This window comes from Microtus oregoni, unplaced genomic scaffold, assembly GCF_018167655.1.
Source record: "Microtus oregoni isolate MIOR12 unplaced genomic scaffold, Mior012 000021F_ref0000039, whole genome shotgun sequence".
In the NCBI taxonomy this organism is placed as follows: Eukaryota; Metazoa; Chordata; class Mammalia; order Rodentia; family Cricetidae; genus Microtus; species Microtus oregoni.
Genome location: NW_024543080.1, coordinates 5,166,561 through 5,191,944, shown reverse-complemented (window position 1 = coordinate 5,191,944; position 25,384 = coordinate 5,166,561). Strand labels below are relative to the sequence as shown.

Sequence of the window (25,384 nt, the reverse complement as noted above, 5' to 3'; positions counted from 1 at the left end):
AAGCTACCTTACTCGATTTCCTACAGATAGATACAGATACAGATATATAGTTCTTTTTTAGATATATAGTTGTTTTATGGTTGTTTGTGGGACTGGCAGTTGAACACTGCATGCCAAGCCAAGAACTGTTATCACGGAGCTATACCCACCCAGCCTCTTCTACTTTTTCTTAAGAGATAGGGTCTCACTAAGTTGTCTAGGCTGGTCTTGAACTTTTCAGTCCCATCAGTCTCAGAAAACCTTTGCCACCGGGTCTGTTTTTTTCTTATTTCATGTAGGTCTGTGCATATGTGTAAGATTTTAGGAAGCAGCCCAACTGCCGGTGTACTGAAACTCGTGAGCTACACACACCCACTCAGACACATCCTGTGAGAGTCAGTGCTGTGTCCCTCTGGGTAGTTTCTGCTCAGAACTGTCCAGGAGTATTCTCTCCCACTTAAAAAAAAAAAAATCCGTAGAGGCAATCAAAGTTGGCTGTGCTTCTTTCTTCCCTACAGGTAAAATCCATGGGAACATAGGAACAAGATTTTTCAGCTGATTTTACACCAGTAGTTTACTACATAGAAGTCCAAACACTTTGTTCTTCTATCCCAATACTGCAAAGACTATATGATTATTAAAAAAAAAAAAAATCCAGGTGTGGTAGCAAACACTTTTATTACCAGCACTCCTGAGGCAGATGTATCTCTGTGAGTTCAAGTCTAGCCTGATCTACATAATGGATTTTAGGATAGCCAAGGCTATGTAATGAGACCCTGTCTCAAAAAACCAAAAAGATAAAAAAAAATAGACAAAAAATAATCTTCCTTGTGTTTAAATGTCATTATTCTGCCTTGGGGAACTGGCTGGATGACTGAATGTTTGTGGCCTGTTCCCCGCACCCCCCAATATTTCATAAGCTGGTCACTTGGACATAGATGTCAAGTGAACTTTTAGTTTGTTTTGGAGAAGTGGTAAGGTTTCTTCAAGTCCCAATCAAGTACTCTGTGTTATTTGCGAAACTGTTTTTAGAAAGGTAACTGAACACAGAACAGCACTTAGGTGTCCCTCTAGTGAGGGGCACCACCCGTAATTGTTAATGGAGGACGCAGGATGAGAGACCTGCTTTGTGCTGCTCCGCATCAGCGCTCATTCCTGAGCTGCTTCCCGGCCCAGCAGCTAGTCCTGGCCTGACTAGGGATGCGTGGGGTAACTTCGTGCATGCTCTTCATCTTTAACCTTATTTGAGCTTAAAACAGAGCAAGGGGCCTTAGGATATAGCTTGGCAAGAGAAGGCCAGCGGGTACAAGGCCCTGGTTGGTCAACACTGGAAGGGGGGGGGGGGCAGAGAAAAGAAACAAAATTATTCTTACTGCATAATATAATACTTGGGTTATAGAGTCAAGGTGAATTATGATTTTTATAGCTATGTACGTTTTTAGTAAAGGGTCAGTTAATAAAGGATTTTTCTTCTAGCTTCAGTGAACTCAAGCAAGGTGAGTAACCGAATACATACAGACTGAGCTAAAACCAAGGCTCTGTGGAGTTTAACTATGGCACCGAGTTTATGACACTCGGAGAACCCGATTTGTTCTTATTAATCAGATGCTGGTGTGGAAGATTTTATAACCTGTGTGTGCGTGTGTGTGTGTGTGCGCGTGCGTGTGTGTGTGTGCGCGTGTGCGTGCGTGTGTGTGTGCTCACATACCGGGGAATTAAACAACTCTATTAACATCTGACAGCCCTTCTCAGAATTCTGTCAGTCGGGTACTTTCTGTCCCCAAAACAAGTCATCATGAAACCAGTTCCCTTGACTTCTGTGGTGATGATCCGGAGGCCTGAAATAATAACGCAGAGGCCACTGTGTTGAACTGTAAATAGCCTGAGAGCTACTTGAAAACTGGACAAGAAGGGGCCCGCTCCCTCCTTCCTTGGTATTTTCTCTGAAACATAGAACACCCATTCCCTTTTCTTCCTGCATTCCTCTTCATTTGAAGAGGGCAGCTGCAGCACCAGTGACTGCTACAGATGGAGCCTCCATCTCAGACTCTCGCTCCTTCCCACTGACAGCAGCGAGGCCTTGGCCAACGCCAGCATCTTAGTGCTGGGTCCTGCAGAGCTACAACAACAGCCAGGCAGAATCTTACATGTCTTCACTGCGTAGGTTAAAATACAGCAGTCTCTCAGGGCTGGTTAAGAGCACTTACTGCAAAGATGGGGCTTCTGGACTCAGCAGCCACATGACAGCTCCCTGCCATCTGTAACTCCAGTTCCAGGGTACCCAACACCTTCTGGCCTCTACAGATGCCATACATTCAGTGGTGCACAGGCATACATGCAGACAAAACCCTTACACATACAAAAAAATAAAATCTTTAAAATATAGAGGAGCCTATTTTTAAAATAAACTCTGGCCAACTTACTTCTGAGGCAGGGGCTTCTCTGGTCCATCTGGACTGCATCTTCAGAGCCCTCCACCTTCATGGTGAGGTGGGATGACACTCAGTAAGTTGCCGAGGACCTTAGTGGCTCACACCGTAATGTTGGTTGTAGGCTTGATTCTTTGGGATAGCCAGTAAGTCTTTTGTAGCAGCAGATAGTAAGCACCCATTGAGACCTGAGCATAATTAAGAGACTTGACTTTCTGTGAGTTGCAGAATTACAGATAACCAACACTGATCAAGTTTTTACTGTGTGCCAGTCATCGTACTGTTGTGTAACTGTAAAGTTAGTCTTTGTCTATGCTGCGAGGTTGATACTATTACTGTTACATTAAAGAGAGGTAACTGGTGCCTAGAAAGAGTTCAAAATCCGCCCACGGTAGCAGAGAATCATGTTTGAGCAACACTGCCTTGCTCTAGTCTTAAAGTCATTAAGCCATGCTGTTTCCTTGAATAAACAGACTGGCATGCGGAAAAGATGGCAAGACATCTTATGTCTGAGAAGATCAGGTGGTAAAGTGATTCCATTTTAGTATTTATCAGTTATTACTTACTTTTAAAAATCTAATTTTTCATGTGGATTCCTAATTCATTTTAGTAGATATTAGAAACTAATACCCTAAAGTAGAAAACTATTGCAATCTCTGTATTTTGGTAGTCACAGATATTAAACTTGGAACCCCTCAAGAAGAGTCAGAATTGGGATTTTATCCACTTCAGGTTACAGTCTTGGGTGTGCTGAGAGCTAGCAGATTGGTTTAGATTCCCTTGCTTTTGTTTGGTTGAACTCACAGAGCTCTGTCTGCCTCTTTAAGTCTGTTCTGAAATAATTACCAAAAATTAGTTGCTTACCAGGTTAGTATCTGTCTGTGGCTGTGTTCTCCTACAGCCAGTGCTTTTCTCTGTTGCCCTCATCCATTCTTTACACATACCAGTTTATAGAAAGTCGAGATTCTTTGACAGTGAAAACACATGAGGACATCCACCTCGGGTAAATACTAGGCTGAGAAGACATTTTCCTTCCTTCTGTCCAAATGATATTTGGGGATATGGCTCAGTGGCAAAGAGCTTACCTGGCATGTTCAAGGCCCAGTGCTTTGAGGGTGGGGGTGGGAAATGAGGGAGGGGTATCTTGATTACCAGGAAGGTTGATAAATTCTCTTATAGCTGATTATTGGATTTAGCGCCACCCCCCTTGGGAATGCGTACCCAACATAAACATCCTTTCCAGGGCCGAATCAGGAGGTTATCTTCTTTCACGTACCGCAATCCCAAGGACGTAATTGAATGTGAAGATATGATTAACTTTACTGTGCCAGGAGCTCACATGGATTCTAGGCACTTCAGCTTAACTGTTGGCAAAAACTGGCTCAGGGAGGGTGGTAGGTGAGGCTTAAAGGACTGTAGGGGTCCTGAAAACAGGAGCTTCTGTCCTGCAGCGATAATGCGTCAGTGTGTGGACTTCATCTGCAAATGCTTAGACCTGTTCACATCTACCAGCTGCATTTAACCCATTGCAATTCCACAGAAAGATCTTGGGCTTTGAAGAGGTCCTGGCTTGAATCCTAGTTCCTCTGTTGGTTCCACTGTAAGCAGTATTTCTGAGCTGTAGTCACATACTTGATCATGTATGTACATGTGTACTTATGCATGCACATATGCATGCAAATTTTAATGGAAATGTCAAATAGATAATATTTTATGTAAAATCTTTAACACAGTGTCTGGCACACAGTAATATACCTGATAAGGGTAAGGTGCAGTTATTAACGTCTGGGCTTTTGCTTCTTCTGCCTGTGATCACCTTGGACTTTTTGGGGAGCAGCAGTGGAGGGGAGAGACAGTACTGAGAATTGAGCCTAGGTCCTCATGCGTGCTAGGCAAGCATTCTACCATTGGACTATATCTCCATCCAGTCTTTGACTGTTTGGTTTACACATGTATGTGTTTGCAGGACATGTGTATATGTGTATTTGTGTGTGTGCGTGCGTAGAGGCCTAAGGTTGACATTGAAAATCTTTCTATGATTTTTGTTTTTTTCTGGGCTGGTGGTAGTGAGACAGCATCTGGGTCTCTCAGTTGAACTCAGAGCTCATGAGTGTAACTAATCTAGCTAGCCAACTTGCTCTGGGGACCCCCTGTCTCTGGAGTGCTAGATCTCAGGTAGTCCACTATGACCGCCATCATTTCTGTGAGTTCTAAGAATTGGACTCCAGCTCCTACTAAGCACTATGTCCACTTGTTACCTCCCTAGCCAGCAACATTTGAGTCTTCATTGACTATGAGTTTCCTCTTCCACCCAGTCAAAGTCATGGATAAGGAAGTAAAAGGCAGTTATCCCATTAGACGAGTTAATAGTGAATAAGTTACTAAAATTAGGTTCAGAGTGTAATGTCCTGTTACTGTAAATAATAGAGAACTGATTACATTATCGTCCATAGCAACAGCCTCCTCTTCACCATGACCAGATCTCATGGGATGGATTTTACACCATCAGTGTTGCAGTAGTAGTAATCCTTTCAAGACACCAACATCTACTCACGTAAAAACAAAAACTACCCTGAGAGTACTGATCTCTATAATGGGGAGACTTGGGGGAGTTTACTGTTGCCCAGTTACAAATTAGTTCCTATTCAGAACACTTGAAAGTTTGCAAAATTGTAACTTTCCCCATTGTCTTTCCTATTTCCCATCACCCCTTGTTGCCATTTCAAAAGTTTGCCCCATTGAATTCAATTGTGAGCTCCAAAATAACCCTTATCAGACGCCTCTTCCATGACAGAGGTTCTTGTGTGTGTGTGGGGAGGGGGTATGCCTGCAGCAATCAGAGGAGGTTCTCACATTGACTCCCACTTCTGACCTTGGGCCTGTCTCCTCCCCAGTGCCCGCTGTCAGCAATCTTCCGGGAACTCTGAGGAGCATCCGGGAGCATCCGTAGGAGTGATGCCCTGGGTACTGACCGCAGGAGGTCAGAATGCAGATTCCTGCTCTTTCCTTCCTGCACTCAGTGTTGCTCTTTTTTGTGCTTCCAGGATGTGCTGCTGAGGGACGACAGTAGCTTTGGTTTTGTGAAGGACCCATGTTGTTTGGCCGGCCCTGGATCTAGGTATGTACGTGTGTGTGGCAATAGAGGGTGATGTAGTAAGCGGCGGCGGGGCTGCGTCCCCAACACCCCAGCCGCCTGCTAGCTTATGCCCGAAATAACAACACACAAACTGTATTCATTTAAACACTGCTTGGCCCAGTTCTATCTAGCCTCTTCTAGGCTAATTCTCACATATTAATTTAGCCCATTTCTAATCATCTGTGTGTAGCACCCCAAGGTGCGCTTACCGGGAAGATTCTAGCCTATGTCCATCCTGGGTTGGAGCTTCATCGCGTGTGTCTGCCTGGGAGCTGAGAGCATGACGTCTCTCTGAGGTGTCTGCTCCCGAGAGGAGAGCTGTCGAGTCTGAGCTCACTTCCTCTTCCTCCCAGCATTTTGTTCTGTTTTCTCCACCCACCTGTGTTCTAACCTATGAGGGCCAGCCAAGCAGTTTCTTTATTTTTTTAACCAATGACCTTCCTCCATCAGGGTGAGAGGTCCGAACCCTGTGCACTGTGGGAATGTAAGATGGTGGCAGTACAGAAAGAGCTTGGAGGTTCCTAAAAGCGTTAAAAACGGAGCTAGCATTGGATCCAACAGTAGCAGTCCCGAGCATATATCCAGAGAATGGAAAGCCGAGTCAGAGGCTCGCATGCGAAGTTCATAGTGGCACTGTTTACTATAGACAGTAGTCAGAGATCGTCAAGGACTCAAGTCTCTGTCGGGGAATAGCTGTGTAAACAGATCGTGGTGGAGACAGCGAGAAGAAATCTGTCATATGTGAACCTGGATTATGTTAGCTAAATGAACGAAGGTGCTTTGTTTTTACCCTAAAATCCTTTCTGAGAAACAGAAACAGTCACCGTGAAGAAGCTCAACCAAATGAAACATTTAACTTAAATCCTGCTTCCAAAGGGACTTAATGTTAGTATGGTGAGCGAGGCCAAACATAAACTAAAAGAGGCTAAGTTTTGAATTGGCTCCTTACTGGGTATTGTATCATTTTGTGTTTATGATGTATGTCTAGAGGCTTTTAAAGGGGACATCATAAACACAGACTAATACAACACCCATTAAGCAGCCAGTCTAATTCTTAGACACTCACCATACTAACATTAAATCTCTGAAAGCAGGCAAGGTGGCCCCTAGAGGATGCTAAGTCTTGTTTTTGTTTGTTTGTTTGTTTGTTTGTTTTGAAAAATTCTCTCCCTATAGTCTAGGAATTTGCTAGCTACCCCAAAAAGCTTGTCTGGAACTTTGAATCCTGCCTCAGTTTCCTTAGTGCTGGGGGCTATAGGTGTATACCCCCACCCAGCTACGATGCTAAATGTAAAACAGCTCCTGTCCTCCAGTCTGGACAGTGACTGGGCAGAAGACACACCTTTCTTTTCGTCAGACATGCACCGACAGGGCACCTTCTGCTAGGTGCTAGGGATGCCAAACTTCCCGAACAGAAGGAAGACGCATACGCAGAGGAGCTGCCTCGATCCACTAGAGGTGCAGAACAGCCCAGGGGTGTAGCAGGGTCCCTGGAGAAGGTCTGTCATAGGGATGGAGAGAGGCTACATCTGAGCAGGAGAAGCTCCGAGAAGCTCTTCACTCAGGCATCGCACGCGCATGGCTGTGATTCTCCAGCCAACTGCTGTGACGTATGAGAGAGCCGCAGCTCCATCCGGGGCCTCGGGTGGGCTAAATGAAAGACGTCATCTCCTCCCCAGGTTCCCTGCCACAGCCAGCTGGGAACTGCAGATACAGAACTCACAAATGATAGGGTTTGCTAGAGCTTGTCTTCTTAATCCACACATTAGCTGCCACATCACAGGTCCAGGGTGCAGTACTCCAGACTTTTTCCCTTCTCCTCCCCTGTACTCTCTCCTCTCCTCACCTCTTCCCTCCACCTCTGTACACACGTGTGTGGTTTTGTGTGTGTGTGTGTGTCTGTCTGTCTCTGATTTCAGTAGCAAAGGTGGCAGTTGTTGGTTGTTGGGTTTCCTTGGTGACTACAGACACTTGCTCGAGGCACCATGTAGGGACTTGCTCACTGTTAGTCTCCTGCAGAGAATTAGCTCCTTAGGGGGCATCTCCCTCCTTTTTATTGATTTATCCCTCTTCGTTGTAGGAAATGAGGACACTAAGAGACTTAGAGAACAGAGAATGCTATAATCAAAGCTTCAGACTCAGAAGCCATGCAGATGCTTCCCAGGCAGACCCCTCCCTTGAGGTGATTCAGGGAGACAGTGAGGCATCAGGCTTTCTCCCAGAGACCAGAGCAGCTCCCCAAAGTGGTCCAAAAGGAGCTGAAGACATGTGTTCCTTCTTCCTTCATTTCCTACAGCCTGTGTTCAGCTGCCTTCCCTGTGTGTCCTGGAGGAGCCTGGGTTGTGCGGGAGGGTTAGTAAAAGAAGGGCCGCACTGGTACTGCCTGAGGGAGCTCTGGCTGTCTGCCCTGTTTAACTTGGTTCAGGAAGGTATTCGGCTTCTGGGGTGACGGTCTCACCCTGTTTCTGACACTCGGTGTTTGCCCTTTGTGTAGAGCTCTAACCTTTGGTCTATGCCTCGTTCCAGGTCTGCCAATTGCTCAGACAGAGGCCAGAAAGAGCCAGCGTTGCCCCTACACCGTCCTACCCCTTGCTGGAATGGCTCAGGCTGTAAATCCACTGTTGGTTCCTCAGCTCCTACTGAATGTTCTGGAATCCCAGACCACCCGAAGCAGCTTAGAACACCTTGCTCTAGGCCACTTTCAGCAGGAATGCAAGGCCACTTTCTAGATGCGAGAGCTGCCTCCGTAGCCCCACCCAGCTCCCCTCTGCCATCACCTGTCCCCTCCAGTTCCCGGTCACAGCTTACCATCGATCAGCAGACTGAAAGGAGCGGTCAGCCTGGACGACAGCCACTTCCGCCCTCTGCCCCTGCAGTGACCCACAGAAATGACGGCCAGAGTCTGACCCAGCCTCCCAGCCCAAAATGCCATGAGCTCAGTAGCCCAGAGCATGGGCTGGAAGAGGGGATGTGGAAGAGGGCCTCCCTGCCTCAGCGCCCCCCTCCATCTTGGACGAAGTGGGCCCCTGCAGTCAGGGAAGATGGCCTTTCAGAGGACGCCTCGGTGCCTGGGTTTGCTGACCTGAAGCACTATAAAAACCAGAGTCTGCCGAGCTCCTGCAGCACTGTGGACCCAGACACTCCAGGGAGGATCTCTCTCCGGATATCCGAGTCAGCCCTGCAGGCTTCCCCACCACCCCGGGGGGACTACGAGGACGAAGTATTTGTGAAGGACTTGCACCCCAGGGCTACTTCAAGCCCCACATTTGAAGCTCTTCCCCCACCTCCACCTCTACCTCCTCCACTGAGCCAGGAAACCCTAGTGAACAGCTCAGACGACTTTCCTCCACCTCCTCCCCAAGTCATGTGTGAGGCAGTGCTGGACAGTGAAGCGTACAAGGAAGCCGGCAGCAGGTGAGTGAGCAGCCGCTCCAGGCCAGCCTTTGAATAGGGTGGGGGGTGTCCACAGCCAGGGTGCCCAGGGAGTCCCATTCTTTATGCCGGCTCATCTCATGAAGCCAGCACCACCATCCATTTGCTTGCCTTGCGGGGCTAGTGGTTATTGTGTATTGAGAAGTGAGGCTTTCAAGAGCCAAGACCCAACTCCTCTTGCCTGACTGAGTTTTGGATCAGTTAAAGAAACAAAAATTAGAATTCAGAAACACAGTTTTATTGCTGGCAGAACAGACAGGGGAGAACATGACTTCTGTCTGGCTGTAAGGGTCTCCTGGTACTAAACCCCAGTGTAAGTTTCCCTCCCTAGCCAGCGGCTGCACTGGACACACACACCCTGGGGGCAGCCTCTCAAAGAGGAGGCTGAGCTGTGAGGGTCACCTTCTGTCTATGGGCACTCCATATCCACAGAGATACAGGATGGAGCTACGGTCAGTAGTGTGTGTTAGTTAGTTAGTTGGAGGAAGTGACGGAAGCCAAGCTAACGAGGAACAAGCATTTCTCAACAGTCTGAGCCTGGTGATAGCTCACAGAATTCCCCTTGAGGTTCAACAAGATGACCCAGTTGGTAAGCTCGCCATCAAGCCTGATGGCCCGAGTTTGTTCCCAAGACCCACATGGTGAGAGGAGAGAACCTGTCCTCCGCCTTTCACATACATATACTACAGCACACATGCGCCCCGAATAAATACGTGTAAAAATAAAATAAATGTCAAAAAAAAAGCAAGAAATCACTCTATGGGGCCAGGCATTTAATCCCAGTGCTGAGGAAGCAGGAGCAGGTGGATCTCTGTGAGGTCCAGGACAGCCTGACCTATATATAGAGAGAGACTCTGTCTCAAAAACAAACATAAACAAAATGTCTATAGGGTAGCATCTTCTGAATGCCACAAAGGTCACCACCACTATTTTCTATCCATCTGTACCTTAAAGTTCCAGAGCCCAATAGCAACATTTGTCAAATTGAATTGCTAGTGTGTCTGGGTAGACCAGCCCTGGGCTCAGGAGAAGGCCCCTAGAGTTCATGGTTTGGAGAGCACCGCAGATGTGCCTGCAGATGTGTCTCCTCACACCACTCCTGGTCTGGGAAGCTGGAGCCCTGATGAGAGTCCCTTCCTCGCAGTTTCTCTGCTCTCGCCTTCAGCTTCTGTTGACTCTTCCCTTTAATCACACTGTCTTTTCTTTCCCCAGTAGTTCCTGCCAATTTCCCATGGTGACAGTCTCAAAGGACAGGCACGAGCCTGGTGCAGTCCATTCCGAAGGTGGTCACATAATGACTCCCAAACCACCCCAGGCTCCAGCCGCAGGTTCAGAAGCCGAGCCCAGCACAGCCGCCGACGTGAATGCTCAGCCGCAGCTCACCGCTTCTCTCGGCGAGCAGGCCTCTCCCAGCCAGACCCAAAGCCTCATCCATGAGCCTGTCACTAGAACTCAGGATCTAGGAAAGAAAATCCATGCCGAGCCCCAGAAGACCTCGGAAGATATCCGAACCGAAGCTCTTGCCAAGGAGATTGTCCATCAAGACAAATCTCTGGCAGACATTTTGGACCCAGACTCCAGAATGAAGACGACAATGGACCTGATGGAGGGCTTGTTCCCCAGAGATGCCAATGTGCTGAGGGAGAGTGGCACAAAGAGGAAAGCCTTGGAGACAGCCGCCAGACAGACAGGCTGTGAAGCCAAGAGGTAAGTTCTCACAGCTGAAGTCCTGTGGGCTCAGGGCTTTTGGAGTACTTGAGTGACGTTCTCACTTCCACAGGTCACTGACCAAGTACGATGCTCCATCCAAGCTTAGGGGCGTGCTCTCGGGGTACATGCCCAGCAGCAAAGAGGAGAGCAGTAGGAGTCCTTGTTAGATAGGAGGGTTCCCGCTGTGCTGCCCCTGGTCTGCTTGTCCACAGTCATTAGTAGCCTCTGTTGATTTCCCATGGGCCGTGCATCTTCCCGTGAGCCTTACTGCCTCTCACCGTCACGAGCACCTCTGAAACACAGAGGGATATTAATGTCTTAGTCCACCAAAGCCCCAGAGTGTGAGTGGGAGCAACTGGATTTGAACCCTGACTTCCTGCTTTCTCACCCATCGTACTTGTCCCTAACTCAGCAAACACATGATTGCCTGTTGTAATAGATATGCTTTCAGGGAGCTCCCCTAGGCCCAGTGCTGAGAGGGGAGCAAGGAGATGTGGGCATATCTGAGGCCTCCACAGGAACAGTGGACAAGTCCTTATGAAAAAAAAAAAAAGGAGCCTAGCTGGGCCATGGTGATGCACACCTTTAATCCCTGCACTCGGGAGGCAGAGGAGGTGGATCTCTGAGTTTGAGGCCAGCCTGGTCTACTCAAAGAAACTCTGTCTTGAAAAACCACAATGATGATGGTGATGATGATGAAAAAGAGAGGGGCTTAGAGAAATGGATGTATATAGGACATTCACTTTCAGGCACTAAGGTGAGCATTTGCTCAAATCCTGAAACTTGAGGTTTCAGAGGGAATGCAGGGCCCCTTAGCCTCTGCTCTGGAGGCTCCCAAGCCCTCCCCTGGTCTTAGAACACAGCTCTAGCACCCAGCCACAGTAGGAGCATTGTGAGCAGTGGTGTTTCCCATTGTGTGGATACTTGATTTAAGACTGATTGGAGGAAGAGTAGAGTGGGCTTTATTTCCTTTTTATTTTTCAGTGAAAACTCTGTATTGACAGACTGAGACTCAGCAGTAAGCAATTCCAGACGAAATACAAACAGAACGTTTCACCCAGATACGGGTTTGCAGTCTAGAAACTTCCAGCTGATTCTCACTGAATCAGTAGCAAGAATGTTGTGCTTTGTTGGGTGGGAGGGAGAAAAGAGCTATGTTCTCAGCGCTCTTCTAAGTCAAGGCCTTGTGGTCACCTTGTCTGCCTCTCTAGTTTCAGATTTGGAGAGCGGAGGCTACCTTAGGTGCGGTAGGTGTGGTCCCTTCTCCGCAGAGACACTGTAGCAATCATCACTGAATACCTGCACTGTGCAGGGTGGTCCACTGGGCACCACAAGGGCTCCAGGATGGGTCTGCCATGCAGCTCACTGTGGTATAAGTGGTCGTGCTGTTACCTGGCTACTTGCTGCACGAAGACCCAAGTCATTTCACAATGTAGTCTAAGAAAAACGTTGTCTTTGAGAGTTTATGTTCCCTGGTGAATTTGGTGGTGAACCCTTCAGAAAGATGGCATGCGCCACCTTCTGGTGAAAGTGAGCAAAGTCCTGCTGTGACAAGACTAAGCATTGTGACGGTAGATTTGTGAGTGGCCTATGGCACAGGAACGTATCTTTGAAGGCTTTGTCCAGTTTCCTAATCAGCTGGCTTACATGTAGATCAGCTGCTGAGAGGAAATGGTAAAATGTTTGTCTGCGTGGTTCTTTATTCTTGAGTGAGATCACAGGGTCAGAGTTAAATAATAGCACGTGATCGAAGAGTTAAGATTTCTCTCCAGGAGAACCCAGCTTACTTCCGCCAGCCGTTTATTCATCAGGTGGTGTCTGAACTGTAATCTGAGCTGAGGTTGTAACGGTAGAACACTTGCTGAGTATGCATGAGGACCTAGGTTCCATCCCCAACTCCTCAAAAAAGTGAATTGGACTATGAAAAAACTCAGTTATGGTAAAACAAATAGCATGAGAGGCCATGTTTCTCAGTTCCCAGTTTTTTTTGGACGCCTTGAGCCTGCCACCTGTTTTACTCTAATTCCTTTTCTCCCTCTGCCTCTTTCTCCTCCTCTTCTCCTCCTCCTTTTTTCTTCTTTTCTCTTGAAATGCAGAAATGCAGTAGCCTTGGCTGCTTTCAAATTCTTTTTTTAAAAAAAATATTTATTATTATGTGTACAGCATTCCATGTGTGCCCGAAGGCCAGAAGGGGGCACCAGGTCTCATTATAGCTGGCTGTGAGCCACCGTGTGGTTGCTGGGAATTGAACTCAGGACCTCTGGAAGAGCAGCCAGTGCTCTTAACCACTGAGCCATCTCTCCAGTCCTGCTTTCAAAATCTTGATCCTCCTGCCTCCACCTCCCAAGTACTGAGATTACAGACAGGTACCGCCATACCCGGCCGAGGACTAGGTTTTGTATTAGTTCACTGATAAAAACCCAGCAGGCTCCAGATTTCACAGGCTTGTAGTGTGGTGTGCTATGAGGGTTGCTGAAGATGAAAATGTATGTATTCAAGCATCAGAGACATTCTGGAGAAGGGGGGATAGGAAGGGTCGGTAGTCTGGGGTTGTGCCATACCTTGGGCGTCTTTCCCATCAGTCCACACTGTCTTTCTGTGAAGTAAGGAGTGTCAGGGTCGTTATCACAAAAGAATCGTGACGAGAAGCTGCATGACTTGTAGCCCCGATTCCCACTTCTGTCCGCAGCCCTGGGTTTCCATCCTGGGTTTTTCTGGCTTTAGGGGCCAGCACGTCATTATCGCTCATTGACACATAATTTGCCATCAGCTATCATTCCTGGGAAGAGCTTCAGTAGAAGTTGTTGCACATTCTGAATGGCCAGATGCGGAAAAGCTGCTCTGACCTTGTGCCGTGTGTTTCAGGAGCGATGACAGGAAAGCCGTGGGCATGCTGGTCAGCTGCCCTGCCTACTACAGTGTGTCCGCAGCCAAGGCGGAGCTGCTGAACAAAATCAAAGACATGCCAGAGGCGGAGCCTGAGGAGGAGGAGCAGGAGGACGTCAACGAGAAGAAGGTAGAGTGGACTTGTTCTGCTATTTCCCCGAAGGTAGTGAAGGTCCTTGTAAGGGGCACGGTTACCAGCCCCTAAGGCAGGGGGCGAACCTGTCCCACCTGATGGCATGTGAGAGTTCTCAGAGGTCTCCTGTGAGTGGACGGGACAGGTAAGTTACTGTCATTCTAATTTTGCAAATGATGAAAGAAAGCTTAGGGAGGCTGAGTTAGTTATTAAAGATCTCCCAGCTGGAACTGGACCCCAGGTTCCTGGCACCACACAGTCCAGGGATTCTGACGCTGTTCTCAGCCACTGGTCAGAGTTCATTCATGAGGAAAACTAGAGGCTCTTACATTTTGATTAGGGAAAGAAGCCAGACCCTTGGAGGAAAAATAAGACTGACCTTCGTACATCCCGGCAGCTTTCACAGTACCTCAAAGACCTTTAAAGTGCAGGGTTGAAATGTAATTGTTAGCGTTTGGTACTTGTACAGAAACTTTAAATGTTGGACATTTTTAAAATGACCCTGCTGTTGTCACTGTCTCCTCACAAACCGTGGAGACATGGGCAGGCTGTGTCTGCAGGACAGAGAGCCCTTCTGCTTTGCCTACAGCCCTCCATGGGTCCAGGCATGCCCCCTGCAAAAGGACGCATGCAGCTTGCTTCAGTGAGCCTGGGATGTGCGCTCTTGTGTCGTTGATGCCGGGGAACACTCATGTGTGAGCCTACTTAGTGCATAGAACATGCCTCTTCCTGGTGTGCTGGCTGAAACCACAGCATGTAGATGCCCCCCTCCAAAATGGAGAGACCTAAGGGCACCCCACCACCCCCCCCAGAAATGGAGACACTTAGGGCATCCTACCACTACCACCCCTAGGAAAGGAGACTTGAGGGCACCCTACCAGATTTTCCCTCTTGCTGCTTCAGCATTGTGAGTTCAGGGCTGTGTGTTGCAACAGCCATTACAACACAGTTTTCAACCAGAGGTTTCTCATTCAGATCCCACTGACTGCCCATTTTGTGGGTCTTACACCGTCCCATGTGCTGTGCTGTGCCGTCGTGACATCTTCAACTGAGTGTTGTCCTCTGTCCTGTTGTCCTGCACATAGACCTCTGCATTACAGTAGCAAAGAAGAAAGTACACAGCACTTTTGCTCATCTTCATTTTTTATAAAGACTTATTTTATGTGGATAGGTGTTTTGGCTGTGTAAGTTATGTATGTATGTATGTATGGACATCACATACATGCCTGGTGCTATGGAGGTCAGAAGAGAGTGTCAAGCCTCTGGAACTCTATGTGTGTGCTAGAAACAGAACCCAGATGCACTCAGAAGCAAGTGCTTCTAACTGCCGAGCCATCTCCAGCTCATCATTTTATGTTTTAACTGCTCTTTAAAATGACTTTCATAGGATTGAGTCATCCTCTCAGGAAGTAAATTAGCACTAGGCTGCATGGTTTTGTGTGCTCCCCTAATTTTTCTTTACAAAAAATTCCACCAATACTTTATCAGCACTTCTATAGTGACGGAAATGACAGCAGCATTTCCGACTGTTTCAGTGCATCGCTTTTGAGAGCGGCTGTTGCTGATGGGCCTGAGAGGCCGCTGTGGCTCCTCGCTGTCCGCTCCCCGTTTCTATTGCACTCCACTTCTGGCCTTGCTTCCTCTCGTCCTGAGACAGAGTCCTCAGCATCTCCTTCAGAGCAGATCTGCAGTGCTGGAACTTCCATCTGTGTGTCCCCAGGACGCTGTCACTCCTGAAGGATGTTTCACTGGACGTGGAGTTCTGGGCCAACCATTCTCTGGTCTTTCATCTTGTTGACTTGTTGTTGCCTTATTTGTTACTGTGAGAAGCAATGTCCAGCTTAAAAGTGATCTTGTTGTGGCTGTCATCACTTTGCTTGTGGTGTGTGTGCGTTCTCGAGTCTGGATAGGCACCTTTCATCACAATTTGAGGCATTTTCAGCCACTATTTCTTTCAATATTTTTATGCATTAATTTAAGTATTTATGCATACTTAATATTCTCTCAGGAGCACAGTGATACGATATTAGAGCTTTTTATACTGCTCTGGATAAATGAGACTCTGTTCTTCAGATTGGATAGTTTCTCTTGGTCTGACCTCAAGTTCACTTTCCTGTCTTTATTCTGCCGGTGGTCTTTTTGTTTTGTGTTTTTGGATATTGTTGTTGTTAGTTTTGTTTTTGTTTTTTGTTGAGACAGATTTTTTTCTGTATAGCCCTGACTGTCCTGGAACTCACTGTGTAGACATCCGCCTGTCTCTGCCTCCCGACTTTTAGGATTGAAGGCGTACGCCATCACTGTCTGGTTCCCTTAGAGCTTCAGCTTGGGTCTTGAGCAGCATTTCTGGCGCAGTGCCATTCTCGGAGCCTTTGCTCTGTTTCTCCTCCATGTGCAGCGTAAAGGGGAGCCCAGAGGCACTGTGAGTTCATGCCTAGAGGTTCAAGCATCTGGTCTAGCTCCCAGGGACCCCTAGTCTTGTCCTCTAGCTGGAAAGACAGATTCTCCCTCACAGCAGCCTGTGCAGCTGTGCGTTCCTTAATGAGAAGAAGGAAATTATAGTGGATCCTCCAGCTCCCAGGAAGGGTTCTGGGGTGCCTTGCGACCACTGTGTGGTGGGCATCCCAGAGTGGGACCACACTGGACACGGCTGGGAGAGAGGAGAGAGAGAAAGCAGATTCCCCATACTAGCTCACCTAAGCCCCCCTCCCTTCGGGCTCTACAGACAAGCTTTCCTAGTTTACCCTGGGCTGTCAGGGTGTGAAAAGCGGGAGGCTCACCCATGTGGGGTGTTGGTGTGCACCTCAGTCTGCTGCCAAGGCCAGCATCCCTGATGCCCTCCAGAAATTTGGGCTTTAATTATAACATGCAGAAGAGGGAAACTGCAGTGAGTTAGTTACAACATCATTGTCCACCCAGAGGCTACCCTCTGGGACTTGGCAGAAGGTAGGACAGATTGGCGATCAGAAAAGTCTCTCCAGAGCAGGTGGGAGCAGGCGCAGTCGCTGGAAGGTGGTGCAGCCATGACACAACATCCAGGGAGCCATTGGGAATATCGTGTTTTTAATGAAATAGGCAGGAGCTCATGGTGGATTAGTGTAGAGTGTGCAAGAGAAAGGGTGATCAGATGACCCCCAGCTCCAGGCTGCTGTGCTGACGGGGACAGCTAGGACAGTGTCTGGGAAGACAGTTAACCTTGCAGATTCGTAACTGGCACCGAGGGACCATCTCAAGTAGATACGATGACATTCCAGTCATCAGGCTCCTGGAGGAGAAATGGAGAAGGATTCCTGGCAGAGAATGTGCTGGAGGAAGTTTGACATTGCCATCAGGCCCCATGACCTCTGCAGGTCAGGTAGAGTGGGATGGAGGTTTGGCCTCATAAGTCAGAAACTGCCTTGACTTTCTAAAACTCAGCCAAGACAGTAGTAACACGCAGTGTCCCGGATCTTGGATTTACAACCAGAGAAAGAAGCCTGAATTCCACCTGTCCCAGCCACTTGGCCAGTCGTGCTGAGTTTTTCTTGATGAAAACAGCCAGCAGAAGGCTCTTGCTCTGTAAGGTACAAGCCCTCAGAGCAGGAGGCCGGCAGTTCTGCCACACAGGGAAGCTGGGTACTGCCCTCCAGGCATCTACTTTCTTCAGACTATGGCCTGGCCTTGTGATCACACAGAAAGCAAGCTGTGTCTGGTATTTGTTTTCCAGTGTGTTCACACAAGCTCTATTTCACCTGAACCTCAGAGCATCCCTGGGGGAGGTATCTGAAAGTAGTCAGTGAAGTCTGCACCCTGGAGCCAGACTACCTGGGTTTAAGCCTGGCTCTGCCACTTACTGTATGAGCATATTCTGTCCCTCCACCCCCTCCCTGTGCTTATTTATCGGTGACACTGGGGTCACCAGTACCTGTGCTGTTGGGTTTCCGAAGCAGTGGTTGAGCAGTGAGATGCTTGTTCCGCCTGGCACAGAGTATGACCTATGACCTCAGTAATGAGAACGTGGCTGCAGGCTTTGGGCAGGCGGTGTGGGTAGCTGATGGCACAGGCAGGTGACTAGCTGGCAGCGATCATGTCAGAGCCGGTCCCTGACTCAGTCTGTTCATCTGGTGACGAGGGAGAGAGGCCCAGCAGGATATTCGTGTGCAGATGGTGAGATGGGAGGGAGGCTGTGTTGAACTGTGTTTAGAAAAAGAACCCATATAAATAGCATCTCACACAGCCAGAGTTAGCAGTTTGTCAGACGAGAAGCCAAGTGGGTAAATGTCAGAGGTTTACAAATTTAGTAGCTCCCGTGAGAGACTGGTGTGTTTGTAACAATCTCTCGGGCTGGGGAGAGGGCTGAGGTTAAGAGCACCTGTTGGTTTTGCATGACCAAAGTTCGGTTCTCTGAGCGCATACGGTGTGTCTCGCAGCTACCTGTAACTCCAGCTCTCGGGGTCTGACAGTCTCTACCCAAGGGCACCTGCACACACACGGTGCACATACCTAAAGCAGGTACACTCATAAATAATGTTTGAAAAAGTCCTTCCCTCCTCCCTTTTCCTGCCCTAAGTGAGAGTTCTAGTGAAGTCAGCTTTTTGTTGTTTTTAAAAAGATCTTTCTGGTAAAGAAATGGCTGCAGCACGGCCAGCTTTCCCTTGACTCCATAGTTACTCAGACCCTCTTCCCTGCGTTCACAAACCCAAGTCTCCGTAATTAAAGACTTGGGGGAGTGAGGGAGGAAAACATTCCCATGAGGCAGGAGGGACTGGGGTGCCTGCTCAGTAGTCCATGCAGAGAGTGTTCATAGGCTTCTGTGGTATCTACTTATGGCTCTCTCCAGCGTCCATGCCTCTGAAAACCAGGGCTGGGTCTGGACAGAAAGACCCAGCAGACTAGATTTGTACTCGGGTTGCTAGTCCTGCTTGGGAAGCCCCTTAACCTGATAAGCTGTCTCGCTGACTTTATATTTTCTCTTTAAAACTATTACAGTACTTGTTTGTGTATAACATATTTGCTCAACAGTACATACATTGGAGATCAACTGACAACCTGAGCGAATCTGTTGTCTTCTCCAACTCAGGGCGTGGGCAGTGTATTAGTCAGGCTTGGTGGCGAGCACCCCCATCTGCTGGGACAGCTTGACCACCCTGATTTTTTTTATTTCATTTTTCTTTTCTGAGAGAAGGTTTTGCTGTGCAGTCCTAGCCTACCTGGAGCTTGAACTTGCAGCCGTCCTCTGCCTCTCCCTTCCAAGCGCTAGGATTGCAGGAGTTTACGAACATGCCTGGCTAGATGCTGTGTTGGCTGGCAGCTGCACTCTGCAGGGTTAGAAACACCAGGGCTGCCGTCTCATGGCTGTTGGCCATTCTCGTGCTGTAGTGACATCTGTCTGCTGCCCGCTGTAGTGTGGAGGAGTTCTCTTCACAGGAGCGAGGTTACCCCAGTTCAGCATTCCCTAGGAGGCAGTTCTGGAGTTACAAAGGTGCTTTTCGGGCTGGGGCAGTAGAGAAGATGATTATCCTTAGGTCATGTTCCCTCCCCTTGTGTTTCCTGGGCTCAGCCTTCAGCTGAGAAGAGAAATGCATAGACACTGTGCAGCTTTTCCACTAAAAAGGCAACCCTAGTCGTGGGGATCAGGAAAGTTGGGGACAACAGGATGTCACTGTTCACGCCAGAGTGTGGCATTTCAAGGCTACATGAGCCACTGACACCAGGAGCTGTGACGTGCTGGCTCCTGGGTGGAGGTCGTAGAGTGCCGCTTCCCTGGGAGCGTGTTCCTCACCCTGACTGCGGATCAGAGCAAAGCCTTAGTTTCGCTGCCTTCCCCCATCTCCAGTCCCTTGTGTTCCAAGGCTGGGCGTAGTGTTGATGCCTGTAATCCCAGTACTCGGTAGGCTGAGGCACAAGTTCCCAGCCGTACTGTCTACATAGTATCTTTGAAGCCAAGCTGGGATACATAGTAAGACACCCCCCCCCCCAGAGGCTATAATCAACAAAATGGAGAGATATCTTTGTGTAGCCTCCTTTTTATAAGTACAAAATATTGGAATTGGGTGCTTAAATTACACAACCATGGTAACTAAATCCAAATATAGTTTAAAAGAAACAAAAACGGACTTTCTGATAAAGTTGTGGCCTCAGAATTGTAATGATTGTGTGACGATGGATGCGCTTGCCTTAGGAGGCCCCTCCCGGAGCCTCTCGCTCCCCTCCTGTATGTGCTGGACTAGCATCTGTGAGCTGGGGGAGGCTGGTCTGTGTGACATATAGCACACAGTAATTGTATGTGCTGGACTAGCATCTGTGAGCTGGGGGAGGCTGGTCTGTGTGACATATAGCACACAGTAATTGTATGTGCTGGACTAACATCTGTGAGCTGGGGGAGGCTGGTCTGTGACATATAGCACACAGTAATTGTATGTGCTGGACTAGCATCTGTGAGCTGGGGGAGGCTGGTCTGTGACATATAGCACACAGTAATTGTATGTGCTGGACTAGCATCTGTGAGCTGGGGGAGGCTGGTCTGTGTGACATAGCACACAGTAATTGTATGTGCTGGACTAGCATCTGTGAGCTGGGGGAGGCTGGTCTGTGTGACATAGCACACAGTAATTGTATGTGCTGGACTAGCATCTGTGAGCTGGGGGAGGCTGGTCTGTGTGACATAGCACACAGTAATTGTATGTGCTGGACTAGCATCTGTGAGCTGGGGGAGGCTGGTCTGAGTGACATAGCACAGTAATTGTATGTGCTGGACTAGCATCTGTGAGCTGGGGGAGACTAGTCTGTGTGACATAGCACACAGTAATTGTGCACAAAGGTCAGCTAATACTCCGCTCTCAGCCCACAGGTGATTCCCTTCACTGTTTGGTGGCTTTCTGCCCCTGCCTTCCAACTCCTGCTATTGTACCCAGTAAGAAATGCCACGAAAGGGCCGTGAATGAGAAGTTAACAAGCCCATGAGACAGTGGGGAAGCATGACCAGGCAATGTGTAATCAGGTGCTGTCCTCTGGACGCTGAATGGGCTCAGGGAATGGCAGGTGTAGACAGGCATTCGGGGAAAGGCCAGAAAAATGTTCTGATGTTGAGTCACTGGTCCTTGTGGAGCAGGGGAGCTTTTAGCTGAGCCTTGAAGGCAGGATGGGGCTGGGGGTGTCAGTCACCTGACGTGGGTGACTCCTGTTGTTCCAGGCTGAGCTCATCGGAAGCCTCACCCACAAGCTCGAGACCCTCCAGGAAGCAAAGGGAAGCCTGCTCATGGACATCAAGCTGAACAATGCCCTGGGCGAAGAGGTCGAGGCCCTCATCAGTGAGCTCTGCAAACCCAATGAGTTTGACAAGTACAAGATGTTCATCGGGGACTTAGACAAGGTGGTCAACCTGCTGCTCTCGCTCTCTGGACGCCTCGCCCGGGTGGAGAACGTCCTCAGTGGCCTTGGTGAAGATGCCAGTAAAGAAGAAAGGGTATGTGCCAGTTTCTGCTTCGTGTGTCCTGTCCTGCGTCTTTACCATTGCTGCACCATGGTTAGCCTCTGAGAAACTAGAAGATTCAGTAGGGAAAAGAGAAAAGGTGACCCAGTAAGTCCCCACCTCCAGCGTGTCCATCCACAGGGGCTGGTACAGGGTGGGGAGGAATGGCCGTGAAGCTTCAGTCTCCAGCTGTCAATCCAGGTCCCAGGCAGGAAGTGTATGGCTTTAATTCAACGTCCAGACTGTATTACGTCTTTTCTGATTGGGGAAAGAACTGTGAAAATGGAGATATTTATAAAATTCCGATTTTTTGTTTGTTTTTGTTCTTTGAGACAGGGTCTCACTGTTGCATAGCCCACGATTGCACCCTTTGACTCTAGACTGTTCCTAGGCAGTCTCATAGAAATCTTCCTAAAAGCTGTCTGGGCGTGGTATTGCTGGCACACACCTTTAATCCCTCGGAGAGGGCGAGGCAGGCAGATTGCTGAGTTCAAGGCCAGCCTGGGTACTTGCTAAATTCCAGGCCAGCCAGAGATACAGTGAGACCCTGTCTCAAATTTGGGAAATTTGGGGCAGAGTCACCTGAGTCTTTAATAATCCTAAATAAGGAAATTTAAGTCACTGTACTTCATGATTGAATTCCATTTTACATTTTTTTCAGTCATTTTAGCCTGACAAGTCTGAAAAACTATTTAAAATTTTTTAAAAAGTACTTACATGTGGGGCTGGAGAGATGGCTCACTGAAGAGCACTGCCTTCCAAAGGTCCTGAGTTCAGTTCCCAGCAACCACATGGTGGCTCACAACCATCTGTAATGAGATCTGGCGCCCTCTTCTGGCCTGCAGACACAATACTGTATACATAATAAATAAATAAATAGTTCTATTCATATCCTTTTAAAAAAATGTACTTACATGTGTCAGCACGGCGGATGCAAGACGGTGAAGCGCCTCTAGAAACAGTGCTGAGGAGACAAGGCTGCTCGCCACTGGATGGGAGTCAGCACCCTTGATGAAGGGCTTTAATTCATGACTAGAGGCCCAAGGCAGCCTGGGCTGGTGGGGTGACTCTTTAGAGAAGGGAATGGGTTCCTGTTGTTACAGTGGGGGCGGGGAGGGGCTCGAACCTTCTACAGTTGTTTAAGACTCACCGGGCGGTCCTGTTGAAACACAGATTTCAGGGCCTTCCTGCAGAGGTTTAAGATGTTGAGCTTATTTTAATTTTATACTAACGGGTGTTTTTGCCTGTTTACGTCTGCATGACTCATGCATTTCCTGAAGAGAGCATGGGGATGCCCTGTCACTGCCATGTGGGCGCTGGGAATCGAACCCATGTCCTCTCGAAGAGCAGTCGGTGCTCTGAACCACTGCATCATCTCTCCAGCCCCCTGCAGAGTTTTTGATTCAGTAGCTAGAGAAGTGGCTGAGAATCTTTCTGGTGTCCCCAGGGGGACACACAGTACTCAAGAGAACTTGAGAATTAAGTCTAAGTGTAGACCTGAAAGGGTGGGACAGTCCCCATGGCCACTTCAGCACACAGTGTCAGCAGCAGGAGAATAGCTTTAAAGCTCCACCCTTACGCTGTTGGCAGAGAGGGGTCTGCAGTCCTGTCAGAGGTTGCATGCCCAGAGCCTGGACCATCTTCTGTGTTCTGACTGACTGCTCTTTTTGCTCTACCCTGGCAGCGTTCTCTGAACGAGAAGAGGAAGATCCTGGCTGGGCAGCATGAGGATGCGCGGGAGCTCAAGGAGAACCTGGACCGGAGGGAGCGCGTAGTGCTGGCCATCCTGGCCAATTACCTGTCCCCTGAGCAGCTCCAGGACTACCAGCATTTTGTGAAAATGAAGTCCACACTCCTTATCGAGCAGCGGAAGCTGGATGACAAGATAAAACTGGGCCAGGAGCAGGTCAAGTGTCTGCTGGAGTCTCTTCCCTCGGACTTCAGGCCAAAGGCAGGGGCCATCTCCCTGCCCCCGGCTCTCTCCAGCCAAGTGACTCCTGTGGGGGGCTCTGCAGGGGGCTCCATGCTCAGTGGCGGTTTCCCATCGTTGACCTCTCCACTTTAACCGCTCCTGAAAGACCCAACCAAGAGATGCCGTGCTAATACTATTTAATCTAAAGATGTCTCGCTGCGACTGCAGTTTGAACTGTGGGTTACTGGGGGCTTCCAGGGTAAAAGGAAGGGACTATATCCCGGAAGAAGCCTGTCTTTCCTCTCTTGCCTTTCATGGTTGGTCTTCTGAGCTCGCATGCTGCCGGGACCTTCCCACTCTGCATTCCCAGAAGGAAAGTTAATGACTCTAGCCTGGTGGAGGGCGTTTGACCGTGCAGGTTTTCACAGGCTGGAGCAGCACAGACACTGTGTGCCACCTCAGGAATGTATCCGCAGTGGCCTTCCCTGCTTATGACAGGGCGCAATCACCAGACTGCGCCCCAAAGCCTTACAAAGACACACGTTCAGAAAACTGCAAAACCTTGAACATTTTTGTTATTTATATTTTGAAAAATGAAACAGATCGTTGTTTGTGTGCTAACCACTCATTTGATTCTGTTTTGTGGTGCATGTAGAGCTTTCTGTGAGCTTTGTATTTTGTGGAAACCTTAATGAAGAATCCAAAGATAGTCAAATTGAATATGGAGATTCTTGTGGGTTTTTTAAAAATCTATTTCGTGTGTATATATTTGTATATAAACATGCTGTGTGTGGTCTGTGACATGTGGGTTGACGTGATTGTCTCGGTGTTCGTGTAGAAGTTAGACACTTAGTGGGCTCTGAGGATGAACTTGGTCATCAGACTGCATCACAGGTGCCTTTTACTCGCTGAGCCCTCTGTCCAGCCTCTGGTGTTTATAAAGACCAGTGGCCACCTACATGTGTGCTAGCTGGGTGAGCGGTTCTGCTCTCCACGATGCTCAGGTCTTACCGCGTCTCTCCCGTATCAAACACCGCTTTCCCCAGGAGGAAGGCTCTGTGCGGCCCTATGATGACTCCTCCGGCTGCATGTCATCTTCACCAGTTTATTAACAGAGACAACAGTTCTCAAACCTGTGAGAAATAAGTCCAGAGTCTCAAAACTGAACCCGTGCTGCTATCCCATGCAGGCCGTGGGCTAATCGTGCTTACTTAGTGAGCTACATAATCTGGATGTTTAATATTTTTTAAAAGTTGGTTTTCCGAATGTAAACCTGGCGATTATGAGGAGCTGATTTCTACTGTCATGTTTCAGTGAGAGCTCGTGAGTGGCCCAAGTCTATCAAAGCCTGAACGGTGACCTCAGTGACAGCGGGTACGGGGTTCCGTGGCCTGAGGTCTGAGTCTGTTCAAACAAATCAGGATGAGACTGGCGTTAGGGCCAGGAGCCAGGCTATGCATAGCCGCTGGAGAAGGTTATACACCACAAACTGTTTTTGCTTGCTGGTAATGTAGAGGCCACCAAAGCTATTGCTTTGTGCTGTGGCGCTTGTCTATGGTGCTCGTGCAACGATCAAGGAGGCCAGCATTTTCCCAGGGTTGTGTTCAAATGCTTCTCTCTTCATCCAGTGGGACCATTATGACTCAAGAAGCCGGAGAGCGTATTCACCAGCCACACTACACTGCACGGTTATTTTGAAGTTAATATAGTACCGCCCGGCTGACATTTTCTCAGATGTGGGCCACTCAGAACTAAAAGCTTCTCAGCAAATGTCCACAGATGTCCTCAGTAAAAGCCTTGGGGGAATTCTGAAGCTCCCAGGAGCCAACACAGGGATGGTGAGGTGGCTCAGCAGGGCAAGGTGCTTGCTGCCAGGCCTGACGGCCTTGGGCTCTGTCCCTAGAACCCGCACACTGGGCATAGAGACCAACGCCTGCAAGTCGTCCCCTGAGCACTACATGTATGCGCACATGTGCAGTAAGTAAATGCAGGAAAACATGCTTGCCTTGCAGGCAGAAGTTCAAACCCCAGAATCCACTAAAAGCAACAGGACATTGGAGCATGGTCCCTGGGGATCCCAGCTAGCCTAGCTTATTTGGTGGTTTCAGGCCAATGAGAGACCCTGTTCCAAAATACAGGGTGGACAGTGCCCAAGAAGCACCTAGGGTTGTCCTCAGGCCTCCGTGTGGTCAAATACAAACTGCAAGCTTTGACTGGTGTCGGTCCGCACCCTGATGGCTTCTGTTTTAGACATTTAACTTCACAGCATGGCATCTGTCCTCTTGCTGCAATCAGCATCCTTCCCCTGTCACAAGGAAGT

General features: G+C 48.6%; 1 protein-coding gene across 6 annotated transcripts in view; it reads left to right on the top strand.

Annotated features, from left to right (window-relative positions):
* Shroom3 (shroom family member 3) overlaps positions 1-24,197 on the top strand; it is a 151,130-nt gene extending 126,933 nt beyond the window's left edge. For 5 of the 6 annotated variants that reach the window (XM_041671148.1, XM_041671147.1, XM_041671149.1 and 2 more), the window contains 6 exons: positions 5,453-5,526; positions 8,071-8,958; positions 10,189-10,683; positions 13,552-13,702; positions 20,874-21,146; positions 22,837-24,196. In XM_041671148.1, the coding sequence (XP_041527082.1) occupies positions 5,453-5,526; positions 8,071-8,958; positions 10,189-10,683; positions 13,552-13,702; positions 20,874-21,146; positions 22,837-23,217 (2,262 nt within the window). In that variant the 3' untranslated portion in view covers positions 23,218-24,196. Of the gene's footprint in view, positions 1-5,452; positions 5,527-8,070; positions 8,959-10,188; positions 10,684-13,551; positions 13,703-20,873; positions 21,147-22,836 lie in introns of all 6 variants that reach the window. The other variant, XM_041671145.1, reaches the window with a different exon arrangement.
* The last annotated feature ends 1,187 nt before the right edge of the window (positions 24,198-25,384 follow it).